We start from the raw sequence: 22,046 nt of genomic DNA, 5'->3' as shown, positions 1-22,046 counted from the left end.
AAATAATTCTATACTTTCACAAGTAGAAGTCTGCACAAAAACAGATTTATCAGTTGTATATGTCAGAGCCAAATACACTATTATGGTTGGTTTCTGAATACATATAATAAAAATTATGATTACTGACTATAATATTTCACTTTAGATATCTACGCTGCCAAGTTATGGAATTCTAATGCAATTTAATCTGGCATTTGCAATTAATCCCTAGAATTCCAAAGAATAAGAAAAAGTGATATGGAATTCAATTTTTCTGGACATTTAGGTTTTAAGCTCATATGAGTATGAACTACTTATATAACTAAAAATTGTGTAAGACTGTTGAATCACAGATCTGTACCTCTGAAACAAATAATACATTATATGTTTAAAAAAAAAAGAAGAAGATAGCAGGAGGGGAAGAATGAAGGGGGAGATATCAGAGGGGGAGACGAACCATGAGAGACGATGGAGTCTGAGAAACAAACTGGGGGTTCTAGAGGGGAGGAGGGTGGAGGGATGGGTTAGCCTGGTGATGGGTATTAAAGAGGGCACGTTCTGCATGGAGCACTGGGTGTTATATGCAAACAATGAATCATGGAACACTACATCAAAAATTAATGATGTATGGTGATTAACATAACAATAATAAAAAATAAAATATTTTAGCTAAAGGTTTAAAAAAATAAAATAAAAATATGAACTTATCAAACTCACTTTTAATTCACTGTTAAAGAGACTGCGTGAAATAACAGAATTGTGCATTAAGATACTGTAGGTACTTTAATGGAAGAAATAGAAACGATGTAAATGTTTTGCAGCATGTTGACACCAAAACACGCAAATTGCAACTGCCATTAAGAGATTATTTTTTAAATCTAAAAGCTATTTATTTTTAAAAATTCCATCTATAGCAGGAATGTCTATTGGCCTTAGAATAAAACAATTCCAAAAATCTGAAGTTCTCAAAGTCAGATGTTGAATTTAATTCTAGCTTTAATAGTAAGTCAGAGGGGGAGACGAACCAGGAGAGATGATGGACTCTGAAAAACAAACTGAGGTTTCTGGAGGGGAGGAGGGTGGGGGGATGGGGTGGCCTGGTGGTGGGTATTGAGGAGGGCACATTCTGCGTGGAGCACTGGGTGTTATGAACAGGCAATGAATCATGGAACAGTACACCAAAACAAATTATGTAATATATGGTGATTAACATAACAATAAAAAATTAAAAAAATATTTATGTTATAGCCTGTAAAAGCTATTTGCAACATGATGCAATGATTTGACTGAAAAATAATTTTTCTGAAACTAAAAAAAGGACCAGAGGAGAGTAAACTTCAGCTAAACTGAAATGTTTATGCAGATATTATCACTACTGACAAATGCTTATTCCACAGCTGTTCAAACTAATGGAGAAATTTACTTATTGAGAAATAAGATCAATTGCTTGAAAAATACTGAGACAAAAGTATAAAAGGAAACAAAAAACACAAAGGTCCATCCCTTCACTTTTTTCTTCATTTTGGAAAAGCTTTAAACTGTCAGATTTGTCCTATTCTAACATTTTCATACAAAATTTGTTAAACTCTTGTGTTCATATTCATGAACAATGTTATTCTACCTTATGATGAGAAAGAGAGCAAGCAGTCAGAGGTTAAATAGCACAAAAGAAAATGCTCAGATTTGGAGGTGGGTAAAAGGGAAGGCAGCACCGACCAAGCATCAGGGGGGCATGTATAGTGAGAACATCCCTTCCAAGGAGCACCCATACCTTTTTTCCTTCCTGCCGTTCAATTTGTGATGTCTTGAAATCAGGACTTTGAGAGTTTGCACTGAATCTGTTTTTCCCATCCAGCAGCTCTTCCATTTCTTTCATCTGAGCCTTTAGCCTTCTATTTTCTTTTTCCAGTCCTTGTTTCTCTGTTTCAAGTATTTCCCTCTTGTCCCACTCTGAGATATTTTCAGCCTGCAATCTCTCTAGCTAAACACAGAAAACACAAAGAGGCAACAGTAGCACTTATAATTGCCAAAAGGCAAGGCACCCAGCAAAAAAGCCCCCACTAAGAAAGGTTCACAGATATGTAAGTTTATATAATTTTTAAAAAGAAAACCGTATTTGTCTGAAAAGTTGTAAACAATACAAAGGTCCTAAGACCACACCATGCAAAGGTAAATATAGCTTTCCTCTTGGTTTGTAAGACTATGCCTATAACCACACAGACCATGTTTGTCAAGTAAATATGTCAAGTGAAAAACAATGGTATTCTGCCAACAATCTCCAGTTAAATGATGAACATTTATCGATTGAGAAGGCACAAAATAATTTATTGTGCAATTCTGGTTGAATGGATATAGCTCATGTATTCACTCATTCATTTATTTATTTATTTGCTATACCTTTCAAGTTCTACATATTACGCTGGTCACTGAGAATAAAGACAAGTGAATGTAACAGAATAGTATAAAATACATAATTAGAGTATATATAGTCAAACACACAGAGTGAGTGGTTAATTGGATTTCTAGGGAATAGAAGTTGGCAACCATGGCCAGGGGGCCAAATATGACCCAGCCATTTTAGTATATTCCATAATAACAGTTTTCCTTTTTTTAGTAGTTGAAAAAAAATTTTTAAGAAGTACTATTTTAGACAAATTAACATATAAAATTTCAATTTCAGTGTCACAAATACAGTTGTATTGAAATGCAGCCACATTCATTGTTTTACATTTGCTTATGGTTGTTGTCACATTAACAATGGCAGATTTGAGCTGTTGGGATAGAGACTGTATGACCAGCAAAGCCTGTTATTTACTATCTGGCCCCTTACAGAAAAAGTTTGCTCATCTCTGCTTTCTTTGACTCTTAAGGAATTTATTTATTAAAATGTTCTCTGCCAAGATTTCACATTAGCTTAAAATTCAAATCAGTCTTTACATTTCTCTGCTGAGGTCTCCACCTCAGTGTATCTAAAAACACCTTCTCCAGCAATCAGTGTTACCAGCGTCCACACGGTGAGCCCCCCATGGTCAGACTCTTTGTCCCCTAGGTGACCCAACTAGATGTTAATCCTGCTCTGCTACAGGGTAAAAGCTCCTAACTCAAACTCATTGGGAAAGGGGTGAAACTTCTGCAAAGTGCACTTAAATGGTACTGTTTGCTCATGAAAAGAAACCAGTGAGTCCTCTAAGAATAATAAAAGGGGATATTTTACAGTTAAGCACATGATTTAGAGTGAAGAATTCAGATGTTGCTCTGCTGGTCCAGGCTGTTAATACTCTTCTTGTTCCTCCTATGGGCCCCCTTCATCAGGTATCACAAAGCCTTCATCTGTGGCATACAGAATGTCCACAGTCCTCTGCAATACCGGGTTGTTTTCCCTCTCGTTCTCCTGATAAATCAATTCAGTGTTCCTTAGCTTTCCAAAGTAGAAATCTCTTTCTCCAGGTCCTCGACGGTAAATTTCAGTACGTTGACCTGCTGCATCAATTCAGCTGCTTCGTCATCCCCATTGCCCACACCAGGATTCTTTCGCACCACACCCGGGCCAGCCTTAGGGGTTGCAGTGGTTCTGTGTGTTGCAATGGGCCTCTGTGGAGCTGCGCTGCTAGAGCTGAGAGGTTTCTTCGCTTTGTTCAGAGCCAGAGCAACAAGACAGGGAGCCACCGCAGTCTCTTGACCTTGTCTGGCAGCTACAGGGTCATAGTCTTTTCCATCATAGTTTGCATCAAAAAACTTCTTGAACCACTAAACAAATTCAAAATTGTCCTGAAACTTTCCTTTTACTCATTTGTCCACAGGAATTATTTTGTCAACACCCATTTTCTTAAAACCTGCTTGTAGTATCTTCACTTCACTTCACTTCAAAAAGTGCTGGATGTATTCATGTTCTATCTTAGCCTGGAATTTCACTTTCTTCAAGGCAATGGAGCCAGGGAACAGCATGTCCATGAACTGACAGTAGGCAGCCCCTGAATACAACTGTTTTGATCTTCGTCAGATTCAGCTGCAGAGACTCATTGATCCGGGCCAGCATGTCATATCGACTGAGGTTATCATTGGTGACTGATGTTGAATATATGTTCACTGCCATCTTCGGCTCTCAGTGGGACCGCGTCCAGTGGCTGTGCCCAGCTTCGGTTCCGTCTGCCTCACCTCTGCTTTCACCCCATGGTTCCCAACCAAGGCTGCACATGAGACTCTCTTGGAGAGATGTTTATAGTTACCAGTGACCAGGACCCACCTCGAGAAGTTTTGATTTAATAGATTTAGGGTAATTTTAATGTCTCCCTTGGTCAGTTTTTCTTATTTTAACATTTTTATATTTAGATTTTAAAGAGGCAATATCAAATGTGTTAATTTTATGCAGTTTTATTATGTTTACATCGTTGCTCATTATTAGAGTGAAGTTGAATTACATTTGCCAGTTATGATTTTTTTTTTCTTGTTCTGGATGTAAGTAGAAATGATTAGTAGCTCTTTCAGCTCTGAGTTCTAATACTGAGCTATGAATTCTAATCTTGACTTCACCACTGATTCTATGTGGTAAGCTCAGTCTGTTAACTTCATCTCCCCAATATGGGCAATCTATTCCCCAATGTGACAGGGTTTGAAAAATAAAATTAATTAAATAGAGAGGAAAATACTTTTCATAGCAATATTCTACTTAGAGAAGAAACATTGTGGTAACATAATTTGGGAAAAATAATTATATAGGTATTTCTCCCACAAATTTGGGCATATGTATATCCAAATGTCAAAGTAATTTTATGGCATAGATCTGGATGGTGAAGCCATTCTTCACAGTAGAAAAACAACTGGAAACTAGTCCTGATTCTGTCACTTTCTCATTGGCTGAATCTGAAATGTTTCTTCTTTCTGTTCCTGTTTTTAAATAAAATTAAGATGAGGACACCAGACCCACAAAATTTGTGGAAGTATAAGGACTGAAAGAAATCAGTTATTCAAAATGCCTTGCAAACTATGTAACATGATTAAAATAGGAGACATTTTTAAACTGTTAAGGATAAAAATTGGAAATTATTTATTTTTACATTGTTAGTTCCAAATGGCTTGACTGCAGAGTATTGATTAGTATTAGACTATTATAAAGTATTTTTCATGATATTTTAAATTCTAAAAGAGAAATCAACTTAATCAAAATCAACTTAAAAATGTTAGACTTCAAAAAGAAGAAAATGTTAGACTTCAAAATATCTTTCTATTTAATCTTTCTATTTAAATATCTTTCTAATAAAAAATTTCTAAAATCTGCTTTTTCATATATATAAAACTGTACCATTATTGTAGATATATTCTGTTCCCAAATCTAAGAGAGGCTCTGGCTTCTGAAAAGCAGGATACAAAAATTACATTCTTGGGAGTAGACCTTGTTTATCAATTAAATATAATAAACTATGGGATCAAATTTTATTTTATTTTTAAAGATTTGAGACAGAGAGAGAGAGAGAGAGAGAGAGCCTGTGCATGCAAGTGGAGGAGGAGGGGCAGATGGAGAGAGAGAATCTCTGCTAAGCGAGGAGTCTGACGCCAGCTGGATCCCAGGACCCCGGGAGATCACGACCTGAGCCAAAATCAAGTCGGACACTTAACTGACTGAGCTACCCAGGCACGGCAGGGATCAAATTTTAGATGATATGATTTAACATGTGGGGTATCTATTTGGGGATATGAGGTGAAAATAGTATTTCAAAATCCAATTACTAACATGTCATTTTTTTAATTATTAAGATTAATGCTTAAACTTTTTGACTATCATCACATCACTTATCAGAATGAAAATAATAAAGCTATCACAAAAAGTCATTAACTTGGTGATGAAAAATTAATTTTAGGAAAATGTATGTATTTCTGGCCAAGGACAAATATGTTATGTCAAGGCTTTGTGGAACTGTAGACATTTAAAAGAAATTGCTGAAGTCAATTTTATACCTGATAACAGATTACAGGTAGAACTCAGGTTTTATACAAGTAACAGATGGTTTGAATGAATAAACTCCAAATCTTTAAAAAAAAGAAAGGAATGATTTTATCAGTTGTAACAACAAATCTTAAATAATGATGTCTGATTATTTGCTATTTGCAGGTTATTGACACAGCAATTATTTCATATATTTATGTATACAACACACACCAAAAAATAAAGGTTATGTAGAAATTGGAACATCATAAATATTATAAACCATTTTATTTCTGTTTTCATTTTACAAAATTTTTTCTTATCAGATTATTCTTTTCTAAGAATCATAGGAAAATCTATTACATTAAAGCCATTCAACTGAGGGGCACCTGGGTGGCTCCGTCAGTTAAGCCTCAGACTCTTGATTTCGGCTCAGGTTATGAACTCAGGGCTGTGAGATCTAGCCCACGATGGGCTTTGTGCTCAGTGGGGAGTCTGCTCCATATGCTCTCTCCCTCTGCCCTTCTCCTGGCTTGTTCTCTCTCTCTCTCCAAAATAAATAAATCTTAAAAGGCATTCAACTGAATGCAAGTTAAAAAGAAAGTAAAAATCAGGTAATATTTTAAGTTTTCAGAATTTATTGTAAGCAATTCTAATAATCATATCATATTGAAATGGAATTCCATTGATTTGCTTTTAGTGATCAAGAGAAAATCCTAAAATATTTTCATTCTAACTCTAATATACTATGAATTTTAACTAATAGTGGGTAGGTACTATTAAATAAATTTCAGGTAATATGGGAATTACTGGAAAAAATGTTTTCTATAATTTTTAGTGTAAAAATATATTCTCTTAAGAGTAATGGGTAAAATACTTGTTGATTTAATCATTTCCAATGTTATGCATATTAAACATTAAGAGTAGGGGCACCTGGGTGGCTCAGTTGGTTAAGTGTCTGCCTTTGGCTCAGGTCATGATCCCAGGGTCCTGGGATCGAACCCTGCATTGGGCTCTTTGCTCCATGGGGAACCTGCTTCTCCCTCTCCCTCTGCCTGTGCTCTCTCTGTCTCTCTCTCTGTGTCAAATAAACAAGTAAAATATTTTTTTAAAAATAAACATTGAGAAAAATATGTAAACACCCAAACTATTCAGGTGTTTAACAAATATTATTTAGTATCTCTTACATAAGAGGCACCAAATATTCTATTGACAAAATACAAATAAATATATAGGTACAAATCGGTCAGAGACTCATGAGGGATAAAACCCCCTGAGTGCTATAAGAAAGGCCTGCAATAAATTAGGCAATCAGAGGTTATTTGAAGGAATAATATGTAAGCTGAAATCTGAAGTTTAAGAAGTCAAAGAGGTGGAATCAAGGCAAGAATATTCCAATAAAGCAAGCAGGAAATAGGTCTGAACATTACAAGAGCCAAGAGTTCTAACATGAAATATTAGGTGTGGGGTAGAGTATGAGATGAAATCTAGACAAGCAGGAAGTGGTTCTTGAAAGTAAGTGTGAATATTAAGAATCATTTGAGTTACTTGTGGAAAACGTAATATTTTGATTATTCCTAAAGATATAATTATGGGGTCATTTCTAAACATTTTCATCTACTCAATGTTATTGTTGCTTAATACTATTGAAAGGACATCAAAGATTCTAATCAATACAATAACTAGAATGTAAGTTTATGAATCCAGAGCCATGCCATTTTGTTCATCAGCCTAGACCTGACACATGCTATGTAAGTGACCTATAAGCACCGTTGGAGGAAGGAGAAAGTACACAATGGCAGTCTCTAGGAAAGAGCCTGCCTAGATTTCAGTTACAACAATGAGACACAAAGCAAAATTAAGAAAGCATCCTAGAAGAGCCAGTTATTTAGCTTACCATACCCAACACTGGTAGGATTTCTCAGATTGACTCTTACCTCGTTGCTCTTGGCATAGCTCCACTGCATTTTGTGGCAGGTGAATGCAGTGATGTAGAGAGAAGACTTCCAGTAAAATAAACTAGTTGAGTCCCAATTCTCTTTATCTTGAAAGCCTCCATTTTTCATTTATAAAATATAAAAAGAATATTTCCTACAGCCTAGTCTTATAAGGCAGAAATTATATTATTTAGGGGAAATATTTATTCCAAACTCAAATATTTCATGTGATCATTTTTTTTTTCTAAAGAAAGAAACAGGGTGCCTGGGTGGCTCAGTCGGTTGAGCATCTGTCTTCTGCTCAGGTCATTATCTAGGGGTCCTGGGATCAGGCCCTGCATCAGGCTTCCTATTCAGCAGGGACTCTCCCTCTGCCCCTCCCCATTGCTCATTCTCTCTCTCTCATTCAAATAAATAAATAAAATCTTAAAAAAATAAAAAAATAAAAAACATATCAACAGCCAAATCAAATAATGACAAAGTAAAATAGTATATTAATTTTTTATGTTTTATCAAGATGACAATAATTTTGTAAATGGACATTGTCAAATGAGAAAACCCCCAACAGAATGTACCATGGGGCATTCTGCAGGCTAGTGAGAAGTAACCTAAAACCATCTGGATATTCCAATAATATATTCACAAATATTCAGAATTTTCATTTGAGACAAGTCAGCCATAAAATCACATTACAAACTGTGATTTTGGAAGTAAGAGGTAAAAGGCAGGAAGCTTGCTATTTCTTAGCAGTATGAGATTATTACTCTTTTACTGAGGGTAATATATTTTTCTGATAAGGAGCTATATAGGTTATTTCTTATCCTTACAATAATCTTGTAAGGGTGTACTTCCTGCCGTGAGGAAACTGGGGTCCTTAAGAGTAGAGGTAATTCTCAAGGTAGGCAAAAATTCCAAGCTATGGTTCACCTAAAGTTCCTCTCTGATTCCAATCCTGAGCTCATGATACTCACACCATGCTAACAGATAGCTGCTAATATACGTATATCCCTTTGCAGTAGCACCTACCACATTTTGAATCCATTGTACTACCTTACCGCAAAAGTATATTTTCTTTTGATATATTTTGGGGTTTTGAGGCTTGTTTCATCTTTCTCTAGCATTAGATTAATTCAAAAGAAAAGAATTCTGTAGACTCACATTAAAAAGTCTGGCAACTCAAACCTAATGCAGTGTGCATATTACTGATGTCATCACACCCCAGGGTCTTTTAACATTCTTTGTCTAGGTCTTAAAATCACAAATAAGAATTGGATTAAACTTTCTCCTAAATTAAATCTACTTCTACCTGTCCACAGCTAAATACAGCTCAGTGATAGCTCACACCATCTTTTACCAAGAGTCAAGAGAACAATAAATGATTTTTAGTAATGGGCAATGTCACATGTATTTTCATTACTTTAATTTCATTTTAAATCTTTGGAGGATTTCTCAAAGTAAAGAACCCTAGAACTAATTTGAAATAAAATGTGTACCAAAGTTAAATAAAAGAAGAGGGAACCACATGAAAAAGAAATAATCTAGATACAGACACTACACCCTTAAAAAAATTAACTCAAAATGGATTACAAACCAGATGTAAAACACAAAACTGTAAAACTTCACAGAAAACATATAGCACAGGAGAAAATTTAGATGGCCATGGATTTGGTGATGGCTTTTTAGATACATAGCCAAAGACAGGATTCATGAAAGAAATAATTGATAAACTAGACCATTAAAATTAAAAATTTCTGTTCTGTGAAAAACAATGTCAAGAAAATGGAAAGACAAGCCTAAGACTGAAAGAAAATATTTGCAAAAAACATCTGATAAAGGACTGTTATCCAAAATACACAAAGAATTCTTTAAATTCAACAGTAGAAAACAACCTATTTGAAAATGGGCCCAAGATCTATAGACAACAGACATCTTACCAAGAAGATATACAGATGTGAAATAATATATGAAAAGATGCTTCACATCATACACCATCAGGAAAATGCAAATTAAAAAAATGGAATAACACTACACACCTATTAGAATGGTGAAAATCCAGAACACTGACGACATCAAATTCTGGTAAGAGTGTGGAGCCACTGGAACTCTCCTGAATTGCTGGTGGAAATGCAAGAGAATATGGCTACTTTGAAAGAGAGTCCGGCATATTTTATCATACTATCTAGTGATCATACTCCTTGGTATTTGCCCAAAGGAGCTAAAAACTACATCCACACAGAAATCTGCACAAAAAAATAAAATAAAAAGCAAAATAAAAATAAACCCCAAAACCTGCACTAGGATGTTTCTTGCAGCTTTATTTATAACTGCTGAAACTTGAAGCAACCAAGGTGACCTTCAGTAGGTGAAGGGATAAATTGAAGGATGTCCAGACAATGGAATATAATGAAGCCTAAAAAAGAAATGAGCTATCAAACCATAAAAAGACATGAAGGAATCTTAAATGTATATTACTAAAAGCCAATTTGAAAAGGCTTCATACTGTAGGATTCCAACTATATGGCATTCTGGAAAAAGAAAAATTATAGAGACACTGAAAAATATTAGTGTTTTTTAGAAGTTGCAGGGGGTAAAAGGAGAGGCTGAAGACAGAGAAGAATAAGCAGATGGAGCACAGAGGATTTTTAGGGCAGTGAAAATATTGTATATGATACCATAATGATGGATACATTATATATATGTCCAAACCTATATAACATCAATACTGAACCTTAATGTAAACTATGGACTTTGGGTGATAATGCAGTGTCAGTTCAGTTCATCAGTTGTTACAATGTGCCACTCTGTCAGAGATTTGATAATGGGGGAGGCTGTGCATATGTGGAGTAGGAGGTATAAATCTCTATATTTCAACTCAACTTTGCAGTGACTCTAAAACTTCTTCAAAAAATAAAGCTGAATAAAAATATTTTTTAAAAAGAGACAGTTTCCCATTTTGGATATTCACCCTTTATCAGATATACATTTTGCAAATATTTCTTACTAATCTTTGGCTTGTGTTTTAATTAACTTGATAGTGTCTTTAGAGCAAAAGTTGTGTTTTAATAAAGTACAAATTAACATTTTTTTTAAAAAAGAGGAAAGTCAGAGAAAAAGGAACCCTCATGTACTATTGGTGGGAATGCAAACTGGTGAAAACACTGTGGAAAAGAGTAAGGAGGCTCCTCAAGAAATTAAAAATAGAATTACCATATCACCCAGTAATTCCACTACTGGGTATTTACCCAAAGGAAATGAAAATAGTAATTTCAAAAGATATATGCATTCCTATGTTTATTGGAGCATTATTTATAATAGCCAAGATATAAAAGCTACCCACGTGTCCATCAATAGATGAATGGATAAAGAAGATGTGGTACACACACACACACACACACACACACACATACACACACACACGGAATATTACTCAGCCATAAAAATGAATGACATCTTGACATTTGCAACAACATGGATGGAGCTAGAAGGTATCATGCTAAGTAAAATAAGTTAGCCAAAGAAAGACAAATATCATATGATTTCACTCATATGTGGAATTTAAGAAACAGAACAAATGAAATAACAAAGGAAAAAGAGACAAAAAAAAATACGCTCTTAAATATAGAGAACTAACTGGTGGCTGCCAGAGGGGAGGTTGGCGGGGGACGGGTGAAGCAGCTGAAGGGGTTTAAGAGTACACTTACTGTGATGAGCACTGAGTAGTGTAGAGAATTGTTGAATCATTATCTTGTACACCTGACACTAATAAAACAATACAGGTTAATTATACTTCAAAAAAAGGGGGCAAAAATACATATTTCTGATTGAACATGAATCAAAAGCAATGCAAGGAAATCACAAAAGAACAATGCACCTATGTATAAATAAGTCAATATATGTTAGAATGACAACGAAAATACATTTATAAAGACTTTACTTATACTCTGGCAGAGAAAACACAGATTTCACAAATAAAAACTCTAAATGGGTATTTTGGATCCTTGATTTCCCAAAGCTGGGGAGTCTAAAAAATTCCTACTGGTGTTACAGAACTTCACACACAAATATTTTCTCCATTCCAATGTAGAATCATTGAAAAATGATGTAGAAATGTAATAATCATCTATGAATATCCTAGTAACTGTTAAGATTTAAAAATGTGAATAGACACACTGTTATGTTAAACAAAGAAAATTGTTTTATGAGAATGTCCTAGAAGAGCCAGAGAAAAGCCATAACCTAAAAGCAAAACTGTGAAAAGATGCCTTTCTGCCCCTCTCCTGCCAAGCTTTGCTCTGCTGCAGTGGATTTCTTATAAACTTGATCAGGTATGAACTTTACAGAAGTAGTACTTCCAGAACTTGAGAAGTGAAACACAATAGAGGCTTTAAAATGTGGATCTTGTTCCAATAAGAATAGGAATCAGAGGTTTATATAAGGTGTCTAATGGGACTTAATTTTGCCATGGGTTAACTACATCCTCAGGTGTGCTCTATTACTAAGAAAAGCTAGGTAAACACACAATCCTTAGCAAGATCTGCATTAGGAAAATGAATACATTATAAGAAAGATGAAATTAAGCAAGCTATGAAAGGTAGACCTTCTTTATTTTCAAAATCTCTCCTAAAAGTAAAGTTAGACAAACAGGGGCACCTGGGTGGCTCAGTCAGTTAAGCATCCAACTCTTGGTTTCAGCTCAGGTCATGACCTCAGGGTCATGAGATTGAACCCTCCATTGGGCTCCATGCTGAGCGTGGAGCCTGTTTGAGATTTTCTCTCTCCCTCCCCTCTGCCCCTCCATCCCTGCTCATGCTCTCTCTCAAAAAAAAAAAAAAAAAAGTTGCCAACAGGTCTTCTCAGAGAGTTTGATAGTCCTCAGTATCATTTTACCTAGAACGTATATTGACTAATTGCATGTACTCTGATAGTTCAGGTAAAATAGAAAGTTAATTATTAACACTGAGCTGTGAAGGAGAAAAAAGTGTATATATAATTTAGAGGAGAAAACAGTAGAAAAGGACAATGATGTAAAAATGAAATAGTGTCAGGTATTTAATGAGCATCCCCTAAATCACCACTTATATCAAGAATGACTTGGTATAACACGTTCATGTTTTAAATACGCTTGGTGCTTTGTAATATCTGATTTGGGGGCAAATTTGACAAAAGAAATACATTGATGAATTCTTTAAAAAAACATAGTGAAGAATAAAAATTAGTTTGTCTTATTGATTAAGCCAGAATTACACCATCTTTTTTTCACATTAAAATTAGAGTGTTCATTTAAAAGATTAATATTATAATGAGGCAAGTTAATTCCTTCCATTCATCTTTAGTCTGAAGCCAGAACTTTTTACCGACTCCTCCATTCATTATTAGCATGCAGTGACAAATCTGTTGACAGATCAACTGTCCATATGTGTGTAGCTCTGATTCTGGTCTCTTATTCTACTTCTTTGGTCTACCAATCATTGCACAAATACTGCTCTATTTATTATATATCATATACAAATATGCATATAAATATAAATTTTTGCTGGTGTATACATATTTAATTGATTTTATACCCAGCAGTATCTTTAAACTCTCATGAATTATGTTTTGTAGGCTACTTTGTATTTTCTAAATAGATAATTATATTATCTGTGATAATTAATTACAATTTTGTATCTTTCCAATTCTTATAATTTTATTTATTTTTTCTTCTTTTGTTGAACTGTCTGGCATCTGGAGTAGAATCTTTAAGAAAGTGATAGCAGGGATATGCCTGGGTGGCTCAGTGGGTTAAGCATCTGACTCTTTATTTTGGCTCAGGTCACAATCTCAGGGTCGTGAGACTGAGCTGTGCATTTGGCTCCATGGTAGGCATGGAGCCTGCCTAAAATCCTTTCTCTCTCCCAATCCCTCTGCCCCTCCCCACTCCAGGCCCCCAGAGTGTTTGCACTCCCTCTCTTTCTCCCGTAAAAAAAAAAAAAAGTGATACTCCATCATTAAATAAAATATTTACTCTAAAATTTTGCTACTCCACTAAGTTGTAAAAGTCCACTTTGATTCCTAGTGTGCTAAAATGTTTTTCCATAAAATCATGAAATAAGTTGTAGCAACTGTTTTTATGCGAACTTTGAAATAACCACACAATTTTTTCTTTTAGTATGTTTAATGTGCTGATTTATATAACAGATGATCTAATGTTATAACATCCTTCCATTCCTGTGACAGATCAATTGTTTTTATTCACTATGAGATTAAGACTACTTCTATTTGGTTAATATTTTTGTCACTATATTTATGTGTGAGAATGACTGTGATTTTCCTTTCTTATATTATCCTTGTCTAGATGCAACATTAGCATTACACTAACACAGTGGAAAATGTTGGAAAGTTTTTCCTCTTTTTCTCCCCTGGAATATGTTCTATAAAATTGGAATTATTTACTTTGAATGGTAGAACTTAACCATAAAGCATTCTGATACTGGAGTTTTATTGTAGGAAGAGTTTTAATTTATTAATTTTTAATTTACTTTATATAATGTTATAAATCCATTCAGGCTTTCTATTTCTACAAGAGTCATACTGGGTAAAGCTGTTTTTTTCTGGTCAATAATTTATTTCTTGTAAGATTTTATTTTTATTAGCATGATGCCTTCATAGTGTTTCCTTATCTTTGTGAATCTCTGCTTTCTTTCTAAAGCTGTGTCCCTTTTTTATTACCAGATTTTTCTAATTATAGCTCTTGATTAATTTTACTTAAATTTCATTTTAGTTTTTCTTTTTTTTTGAAAAACGAACTTCTGGCTTTGTTGACTATTTCTATTATACTTTCTAAATATATTATTAATTCCTAATACCATCTTCCCTTCTTTCTATACCCATTTTTATTTTTTCTGCTAGAAATTAGTTGTTAATTTTTTGGTCATTGTTATTTTGTTACTCTAGGTACTCCAGGAAGCAGCTGTACAATGGGATTAGAAAAGCGATGACTTTATTAAGAGGAATGAGTCTGAGAGAAAATGAGAGGGAGTCAGGAGAGGCGAGGCAGCTGGACTGCAATCAGGACTGACTTAGATTTGGGTGGGAAGAGAGGGAAGAAGAGAAGGTTTGGATGAAACCATCTTAGATGTCAGCGTGGTCCAAGGAGAGTTAGGTGAGGCCATGGAGGAGCTCTTAAGTCAAAGTCAATAGTAAGGAGGTCATCTGTCCCAGAAATAAGGAGGCTGCCCTCTGCTGGGAGTAGCCTGTGGGAAGCGTGATCTTACTGCCTGGATTTCAGAGCACAGCAGCTGGAGTTCTGGGTTAATTACACTCCCTGTAATTGAGATCTGAGAGTCACCATCCCATGGTAGACATAACTGTTTCCTAATATAGTGCTTGATGTTATAAATATCCCTGAATTTTGCCGCATCCCTCAAGACTTCAGGGCTTTTATCTTTCAGTCTTATATTCTGTTAAATATCTTTCTTTGGCCTATGAGTTACTTAGATGTCTATTTTCCAATATCCAAATAAACAAGTTTCTTAAAGTTATTTTCTGTAATCAGTGCTATAATAAATGACCACCCATGGTCAAAAATAGTGTCTTCGGGGAATCACACAGTTTAGAACATGACCACAGACTAAATCCCTATCTCCCCATGCAGCCTCCAAAAATCAACAATGAGAAAAAATAAAATCAGTCATTCTGCAAATATAATTTAGAGACTTAGTTTAATAGAAACCTTGATTCACATGTAAGAGTTAAAATATATATCCAAGAGCAGCAGAGTCCTCTCTGGGGGCAATGCAGGAGCAGAGTCAGAGGGGAATTATGCATAAGATGGAACACCAGCTAGGGTGACTCCCTGCAGGGGAAGTCACATCACCCTCCACAGGGAGATACCAAGAGCAAATCTCAGACCTGGAGGACCAGAATACTAGCTACTGTAAGAAATGTAAGAAAGGAGCTTGGAAAGTACAAGAGATAATAGCTTTCACTCCTGAGGTGGGACCACTTATGTGGGAACTATATCCTTCAAAGTGGGGGTGTCATTTGGATATTTCTAGGCAAGAAGTTGCTATTAAGGCTCCTAACAAAGAATCAGAATACAGATTAATCTGCATTCTTCTATCTAAAAGCTCTAATTAAAAACAACCAAAAATCCCAGTCCTCTCAGTATATCAACCAAAGGGAGCACTCTAGAACTAAGAAATTAAGTACACAACCCATACTCTTCATTATTGCACCTATTCCCATAAAAACACCTATCATTATTTATTCTTGCTTGTCTAGGAAAATCCTACCCACTTTATCACAAACAGAAAAAGGAATGCAGTATCCATACAAAACTACTGAAAGTAGAAAATAAAATAAAAATAAAAACTTTCAACTGCGAAAAAACAAATAATCCAATTATAAAATGGGCAGAAGATGTAAACAGACATTTCTCCAAAGAAGACATCCAGATGCCCACCAGACACATGAAAAGATGCTCAACATCACTCATCATCAGGTAAATGCAAGTCAAAACCAAAATGAGATATCATCTTACACCTGTCAAATGGCTAAAAACAAAAACAAAAACAAAAACAAAAGAAACCTCACAAGAAACAAGTGTTAGTGAGGATGTGGGAAAAGAAGGAAACCTCATGCCCTGTTGGTGGGAATACAACCTGGTGCAACCACTCTGGAAAACAGTATGGAGGTTCCTCAAAAAATTAAAAATAGAACTACCCTGTGATCCAGTAATTGCACTACTAGGTATTTCCCAAGGATATATCCACCCCTAGTTTACTACAGCATTATTTACGATAGCCAAACTACGAAAGCAGTCCAAGTATTCATCAATAGAAAAATAAAGAATTGGTGGTATATACACACAATGGAATATTATTCAGCCATAAAAAATAACAAAATCTTGCCATTTGCAACAATATGGATAGAAAAAAACTTTCAACTGCTGAAAAATACTCCTCATAAAACCATCACCATGACAAAGAAAAATTGTTATAATACCACACTCCAAAATGAATTATATTAAAGCAAAAAGAGAAAAAAATGTAAACCATAATATCAGATACATGTGAACTAACAAACTGTGTATCATATTGATTATATAACCCAGAATACAGTCTTTCAAGTGATTTTGAACACAAAACTCTCATTAAATATCCAGTGGGATATATTCTCAGAACAGTAATGATTGCATGGAAATCTTAAACACCATTCAAGAGGATTATTATGGGTCATAGTATTGATGTTGTGAGTTTGTAACAATTTTATGTATGTTGTAAGACAAAGCAAATAACTTTATATATTAACATTATTAGAACAGAAACAAAATTTTAAGAAGAAAAGAGATAACAAGAAATTAAGAAAATGAGACACTCACATTGGAAACTAGTTTGGCAGTTTTCTAAAAAATTAGGTTTATACCTACACTATGAACCAGCAATTACACTCCTAGTGAAATAAATTCCACTTCCAAGATTAATAAAAACATGACCACAAAACATAAATAAATCAAAATATATTAAAAGTTGTTCCTTTATAGTCAAAATCTGGGGAAAAAAAGTGTTCAGCAACAGAAGAATGTATAAATAACTTTCAGTCTATTCATACAATGGAGTCTTATTACTAAATAAAAAGGAACAAACTATTGATATATGAAACACCACGTATGAAACAGAATATGATATGATGAGCAAAAGGTGGCTGGTGCAATCAAGTATTTATGGAGTGTTTCCATTTATATGAAGTTCTAGATGGGCAAAATTTATGGTACCTCTAAGGTGGAAAATTGACTGGGAAGGGGCATTAGTAAACTTGAAAACTTCTCAGGGTGACAGAAATATTCCATATCTTGCAAAGAGTGTGCTTTATACAGATGCTTGCATATTTCATGATGCATTGATCCGGTATCACTCAATATCTGTTCTTTAAATTGTATGTAAATTTTACCTTGGCAGGAAAGGTCAGCAATAAATACTTAATGCTAAATTTGAATGAAAAATTTGAAATATGAATGTGAACACAGTTTTCTATCTCTGTCTACTGAAAGGACGTGGGGGCAGTTATACTGCAAGGGAAATGAACATGTTTAGCACCCATCTTTCCAGTAAGATAAACCATGACTCTTTGAGAAATCCCTGACTCCAGTCCTAGAGCTAGGAAAGTACAAGACGAACCCAGAACATAATTGTGTCTGAAAACAGTTAATCACTCAGTGATTAATGGAAAAATGTCATAAGGACACCAGCTTAAAAGGGCTCCCAGTGGCTAAATCTGGGACAATTTGAACATCAAAAATGAAAACAATATTAATGTATAACAAGTTGAATAAAAATAAATTCATAAGTCATTAATATAAACCAAAGAGAGAAAAAGAGGAAATTTTTTTAAAACTTTTTTTCTTTTCTGCGGAAGAATGCCAGCTAGTAACTGTAGAGAGATAGCAGGATTAGAACTTTTGCAACTATGAATTAAAATAATTATAACCAGTTCAGATAAAGATCATCAATGGGTGCCAAAATCATTAGATAAAGATATTTAGAGAACAGGGTATTTTTAGGATATCAGAGACTTTTCTGAAAGATCATTTACTATTTTCAAAATGAGTATTATATTGGAGAAAGCTGGAAGTCCACTCCCTAATCAAGCAATTGTGTTCAGCATCACTAATAGTAGAACAACATGGCACCATGTTTCTCTTTATGTGAGAATCATAAGAAATATATGTATAAAGTATGTGTTATTCTTGCTAAAGAATGTTTAACCTGACTGTAAACTAGCCTGTAAATCAGTGGTTCTCAACCAGGGTGGTTTTTTTTTTTTTTAAAGATTTTATTTATTTATTTGAGAGAGAGAATGGTAGAGAGAGAGAACATGAGAGGGAAGAAGGTCAGAGGGAGAAGCAGACTCCCTGCTGAGCAGGGAGCCCGATGCGGGACTCGATCCGGGGACTCCAGGACCATGACCTGAGCCGAAGGCAGCCGCTTAACCAACTGAGCCACCCAGGCGCCCATCAACCAGGGTGGTTTTATCCAAAGGTGACATTTAGCAAAGTCTGAAGACATTTTTGGTTGCTACGTGTGAAGAGGTGCTGCTTGCCAGGCATTTGGTGGGTAGAGGCCAGGAATCCTGCTAGATGTCCTCCAACGCAAACGACGACACCCCACAGCATATCAGTAGTGCTGAGGTTGACAAAATCCTGCTCTTTACCGACCTTCCTCTTCACAAGTAATACAAGACATAGAAGAATAACAAATACCATTAGCAAACACAAACTCCAGAATGTGGTATATTCTGCCACAGGAATACTCTGATTTTTAAAACTAGTAATGTATGAGGAAATAATGGGAGAAGCAGTTTTAGAATAAAAAAAATGACTAAATAAGATAATCCCTTCCGCATTAATTAAACTCAACTGTTTAATTAATAGAAAAGCAGATAGAAAAGACATCCTTGGAAAAATAGAGGGAATTTAAATATGAACCAGATACTTTTACATTATATTTAATAACTTCTTAGGATTGATAATTGTAGTCATGTAGAAAAACACCCTTATTCTAGGGTGATACGTGCTAAAGAATTTGAGAGAAGTATTATGACGAATAAAACTTCTATTCAAATAGTACACAAATGACAGAGATTAATCTTAAAAGATAAAAGATAATATTCAATTTAAAAATTAACCAACAGAATCAAGTATATGATAATATCATTTATAAAAGTTTAAAGTATACATTTTTCAAGAACATATAAAGATAATAGGTACATATTGCAATAATTGCCTATGGAGGGAATGGGTGTGGGGGGATATACAGATAATAAAAAAATGAATGAATGAATGAATGAATACAAAGAAGAGAGGGACTTTGCAGAGACCCAGGGTAACAATGTGCCATGAACCGAGGCATATTGCATAAAAAATTCTCTGCCTCTAAGTACAAAAATAAATCCAAACATCAAAATATAAATAAATATTAGTGTATGCATGGGTCCCAAAACATAATTTAAAGAGATAACTATATTTTTAAGAAAGGAAACTAGCAAATATGGTTGATTCTGGTGAAGAAATTGAAAGGTAGAGAGGATGAAAATATATCTATTTTCTTGAAAGACTCAAGACAGTTGTACTAATGGTGGCCCTGAAACACAGACCTTCTGGAGGTGATTCTGGTACTTGAAGGCTTACTAGCAGGATGGCTGCAAGGACTCCATCTGGTGGTAGCAGGATACAAACTGTGAATCTCACCTGTGGATGTGCTTAAAGTTGAGGGGAAGCATAGAGTTGAAGGGGAATCACTGTATGTAGTTGCTTAAGCGTTAAATAAGATAGAGGCAACGGAAACTATATGGATTTTGAACTCAGCTAGATTTTATTAAATGACTTGGAAGCCATAAAGAAAATAACTGACAGGCTCAGGTCAGCCAATTTTCAAATCAGGGAATGTTATTAAAGCCAGAATTTGTCCCTGACAGTGTTTAAAGAAGCTCTTATCTCCTGAATCCAGCGGGCAGACTGAGCGTCTCCAGGCTCAGGAATTAATCTTACATGGAAGAGCTGCACAGGAGACAAAACACTTAGTCTTGACAGTTCTCCTGTGCTAAATCAGGGCCCTAAGAGGGAAGCAGTGGGACCTTGGAACCTGAAAAGAGCTTATTTGAGTGGATGCACTTGAACACCTTGAAGCAATATCCTATCCCAGTGGGATTGCTGAAACGAGTGCCTCAAAGACTACATAGATACAATCAACCTGCAGGGCCCTCAGAAGCAGCAAATGAATGATGGGTGATGACAGACAACTGAATGTAATCAAGTGGTAACTCAATCTCACATTCTCTTTCTGGATGCCGTATCTTTGCTGGGCCTCAAATGACCTTGGTGTTCTTAAGAACATGTCATCGGTCCATTATATTGAAGATATGCTAATTACATCTGATAGACAAGAAGTGGGAAAGTATTCTGGGTGCCCTAGTAACTCATAGGCATGTCAGAGAGTAGGAAGTTCATCCATATAGATTAAGGAGCCTACCACTCCAATAAAATGTTTAGGGACCTAGTTTTCTGGCACATGCATAATCATCACATCTAAAGTAAGGGGCAAGTTATAGCATTAAGAAAGAGGCAGAATGGTTGGCCTTGGAGCCTGGAGATATTGCATGTGGAAATAAGGTTATGACCCATTTATGGGGTGACTTAAAGCATGGCATTTTTGAATGGGACCTAGCGCAAGAGAGGGAACAGCAGTTCCAAGATGTTGTGCAGGCTTCCCTGCCATTCATTCCACTTGGCCCAGCAAATCAGATAGTATTAAAGTATGTCATAGATAAGAATGTATTATGGAGACTTTGGCAGACCCCCATAGGGTTCTCAAATAAGGCAATCCCATCTCCATAAGTGGACTACTTTTTATTTGAAAACTAGTTCCTCATATGCTAAAACAAGTTCCTAGTAGAGAATTAGTCTTGACAATGAGACAATAAGTGATTATGCATCTCGATCTGCCCATCATGGTCTGGATATTATCACATCCATTAAGCTATAAAATCAGGCAGCCTTAAGAGCAATTCTTCCTATAATGAAAATAATATATTGAGGATTAGGCCCAACAGGTGTAGAGGACAACAGTAATTTACACAGACAGATGGACCCAACCCTCAAGTTACCTACCTATATTATTACATGGATATCTCTCTCTTAGCTCACACATACGACTTCATGGGCAGTATCTTTCAGTAAACTAATGTAGAAGGACAAGAAATCAGGTCTGATCCATGAGTAGGTCTTCTTGATAGGTTAGCATGAGATAAAAATGGCAGGTACTTTACTACCTACCTACTTGGCAGTGGCCCTGTAGGAGAAATACACTTGTCATCAATGTTGAAAGAGGGGACAAGTGACCAAAGGTAAGGATAAACACAGCCGACTGGAAAGTGGTGAATCATGTGGCTTCTTGAATAGGGACCTCGACACAAAGCAAAACTGAAAGACTAAAGACAAAGAGGTCTGTGCAAGAGGCACAGGGATGAACATATGGATGTGGACATAAAAAGTGTGATTTTTTTTTTTTTTTTGATTCCCATATCCTATCATCCAGATTTTTTTTTTTTTTTAACCACAGAATAGGCATTTTAGCAACCAAATGGGAAGGATGTTGGCATCCAGTCAATATCAGTCATTCTCAGTCCTCCACCAGCCTGGTGCTTGAATAATGGGTGATAAATGGAGTTGTAAT

The 22,046-nt window shown here is 35.3% G+C and overlaps 1 protein-coding gene and 1 pseudogene across 4 annotated transcripts in view; both read right to left on the bottom strand.

Moving 5' to 3' along the window:
• Positions 1 to 22,046, bottom strand: part of CCDC102B (coiled-coil domain containing 102B) — a 188,548-nt gene that overhangs the window by 11,253 nt on the left and 155,249 nt on the right. For all 4 annotated transcript variants that reach the window (XM_027575760.1, XM_027575762.2, XM_027575761.1 and 1 more), the window contains one exon: positions 1,751 to 1,960. In XM_027575760.1, coding sequence (XP_027431561.1) covers positions 1,751 to 1,960 — 210 coding nt within the window. The remainder of the gene's footprint in view (positions 1 to 1,750; positions 1,961 to 22,046) is intronic.
• On the bottom strand, positions 3,251 to 4,072 carry LOC113912521 (annotated as a pseudogene).

This window comes from Zalophus californianus, chromosome 14, assembly GCF_009762305.2.
Source record: "Zalophus californianus isolate mZalCal1 chromosome 14, mZalCal1.pri.v2, whole genome shotgun sequence".
NCBI lineage: Eukaryota > Metazoa > Chordata > Mammalia > Carnivora > Otariidae > Zalophus > Zalophus californianus.
The sequence above is the reverse complement of the archived record's forward strand: the minus strand, read 5'-3'. Positions and strand labels throughout refer to the sequence as shown.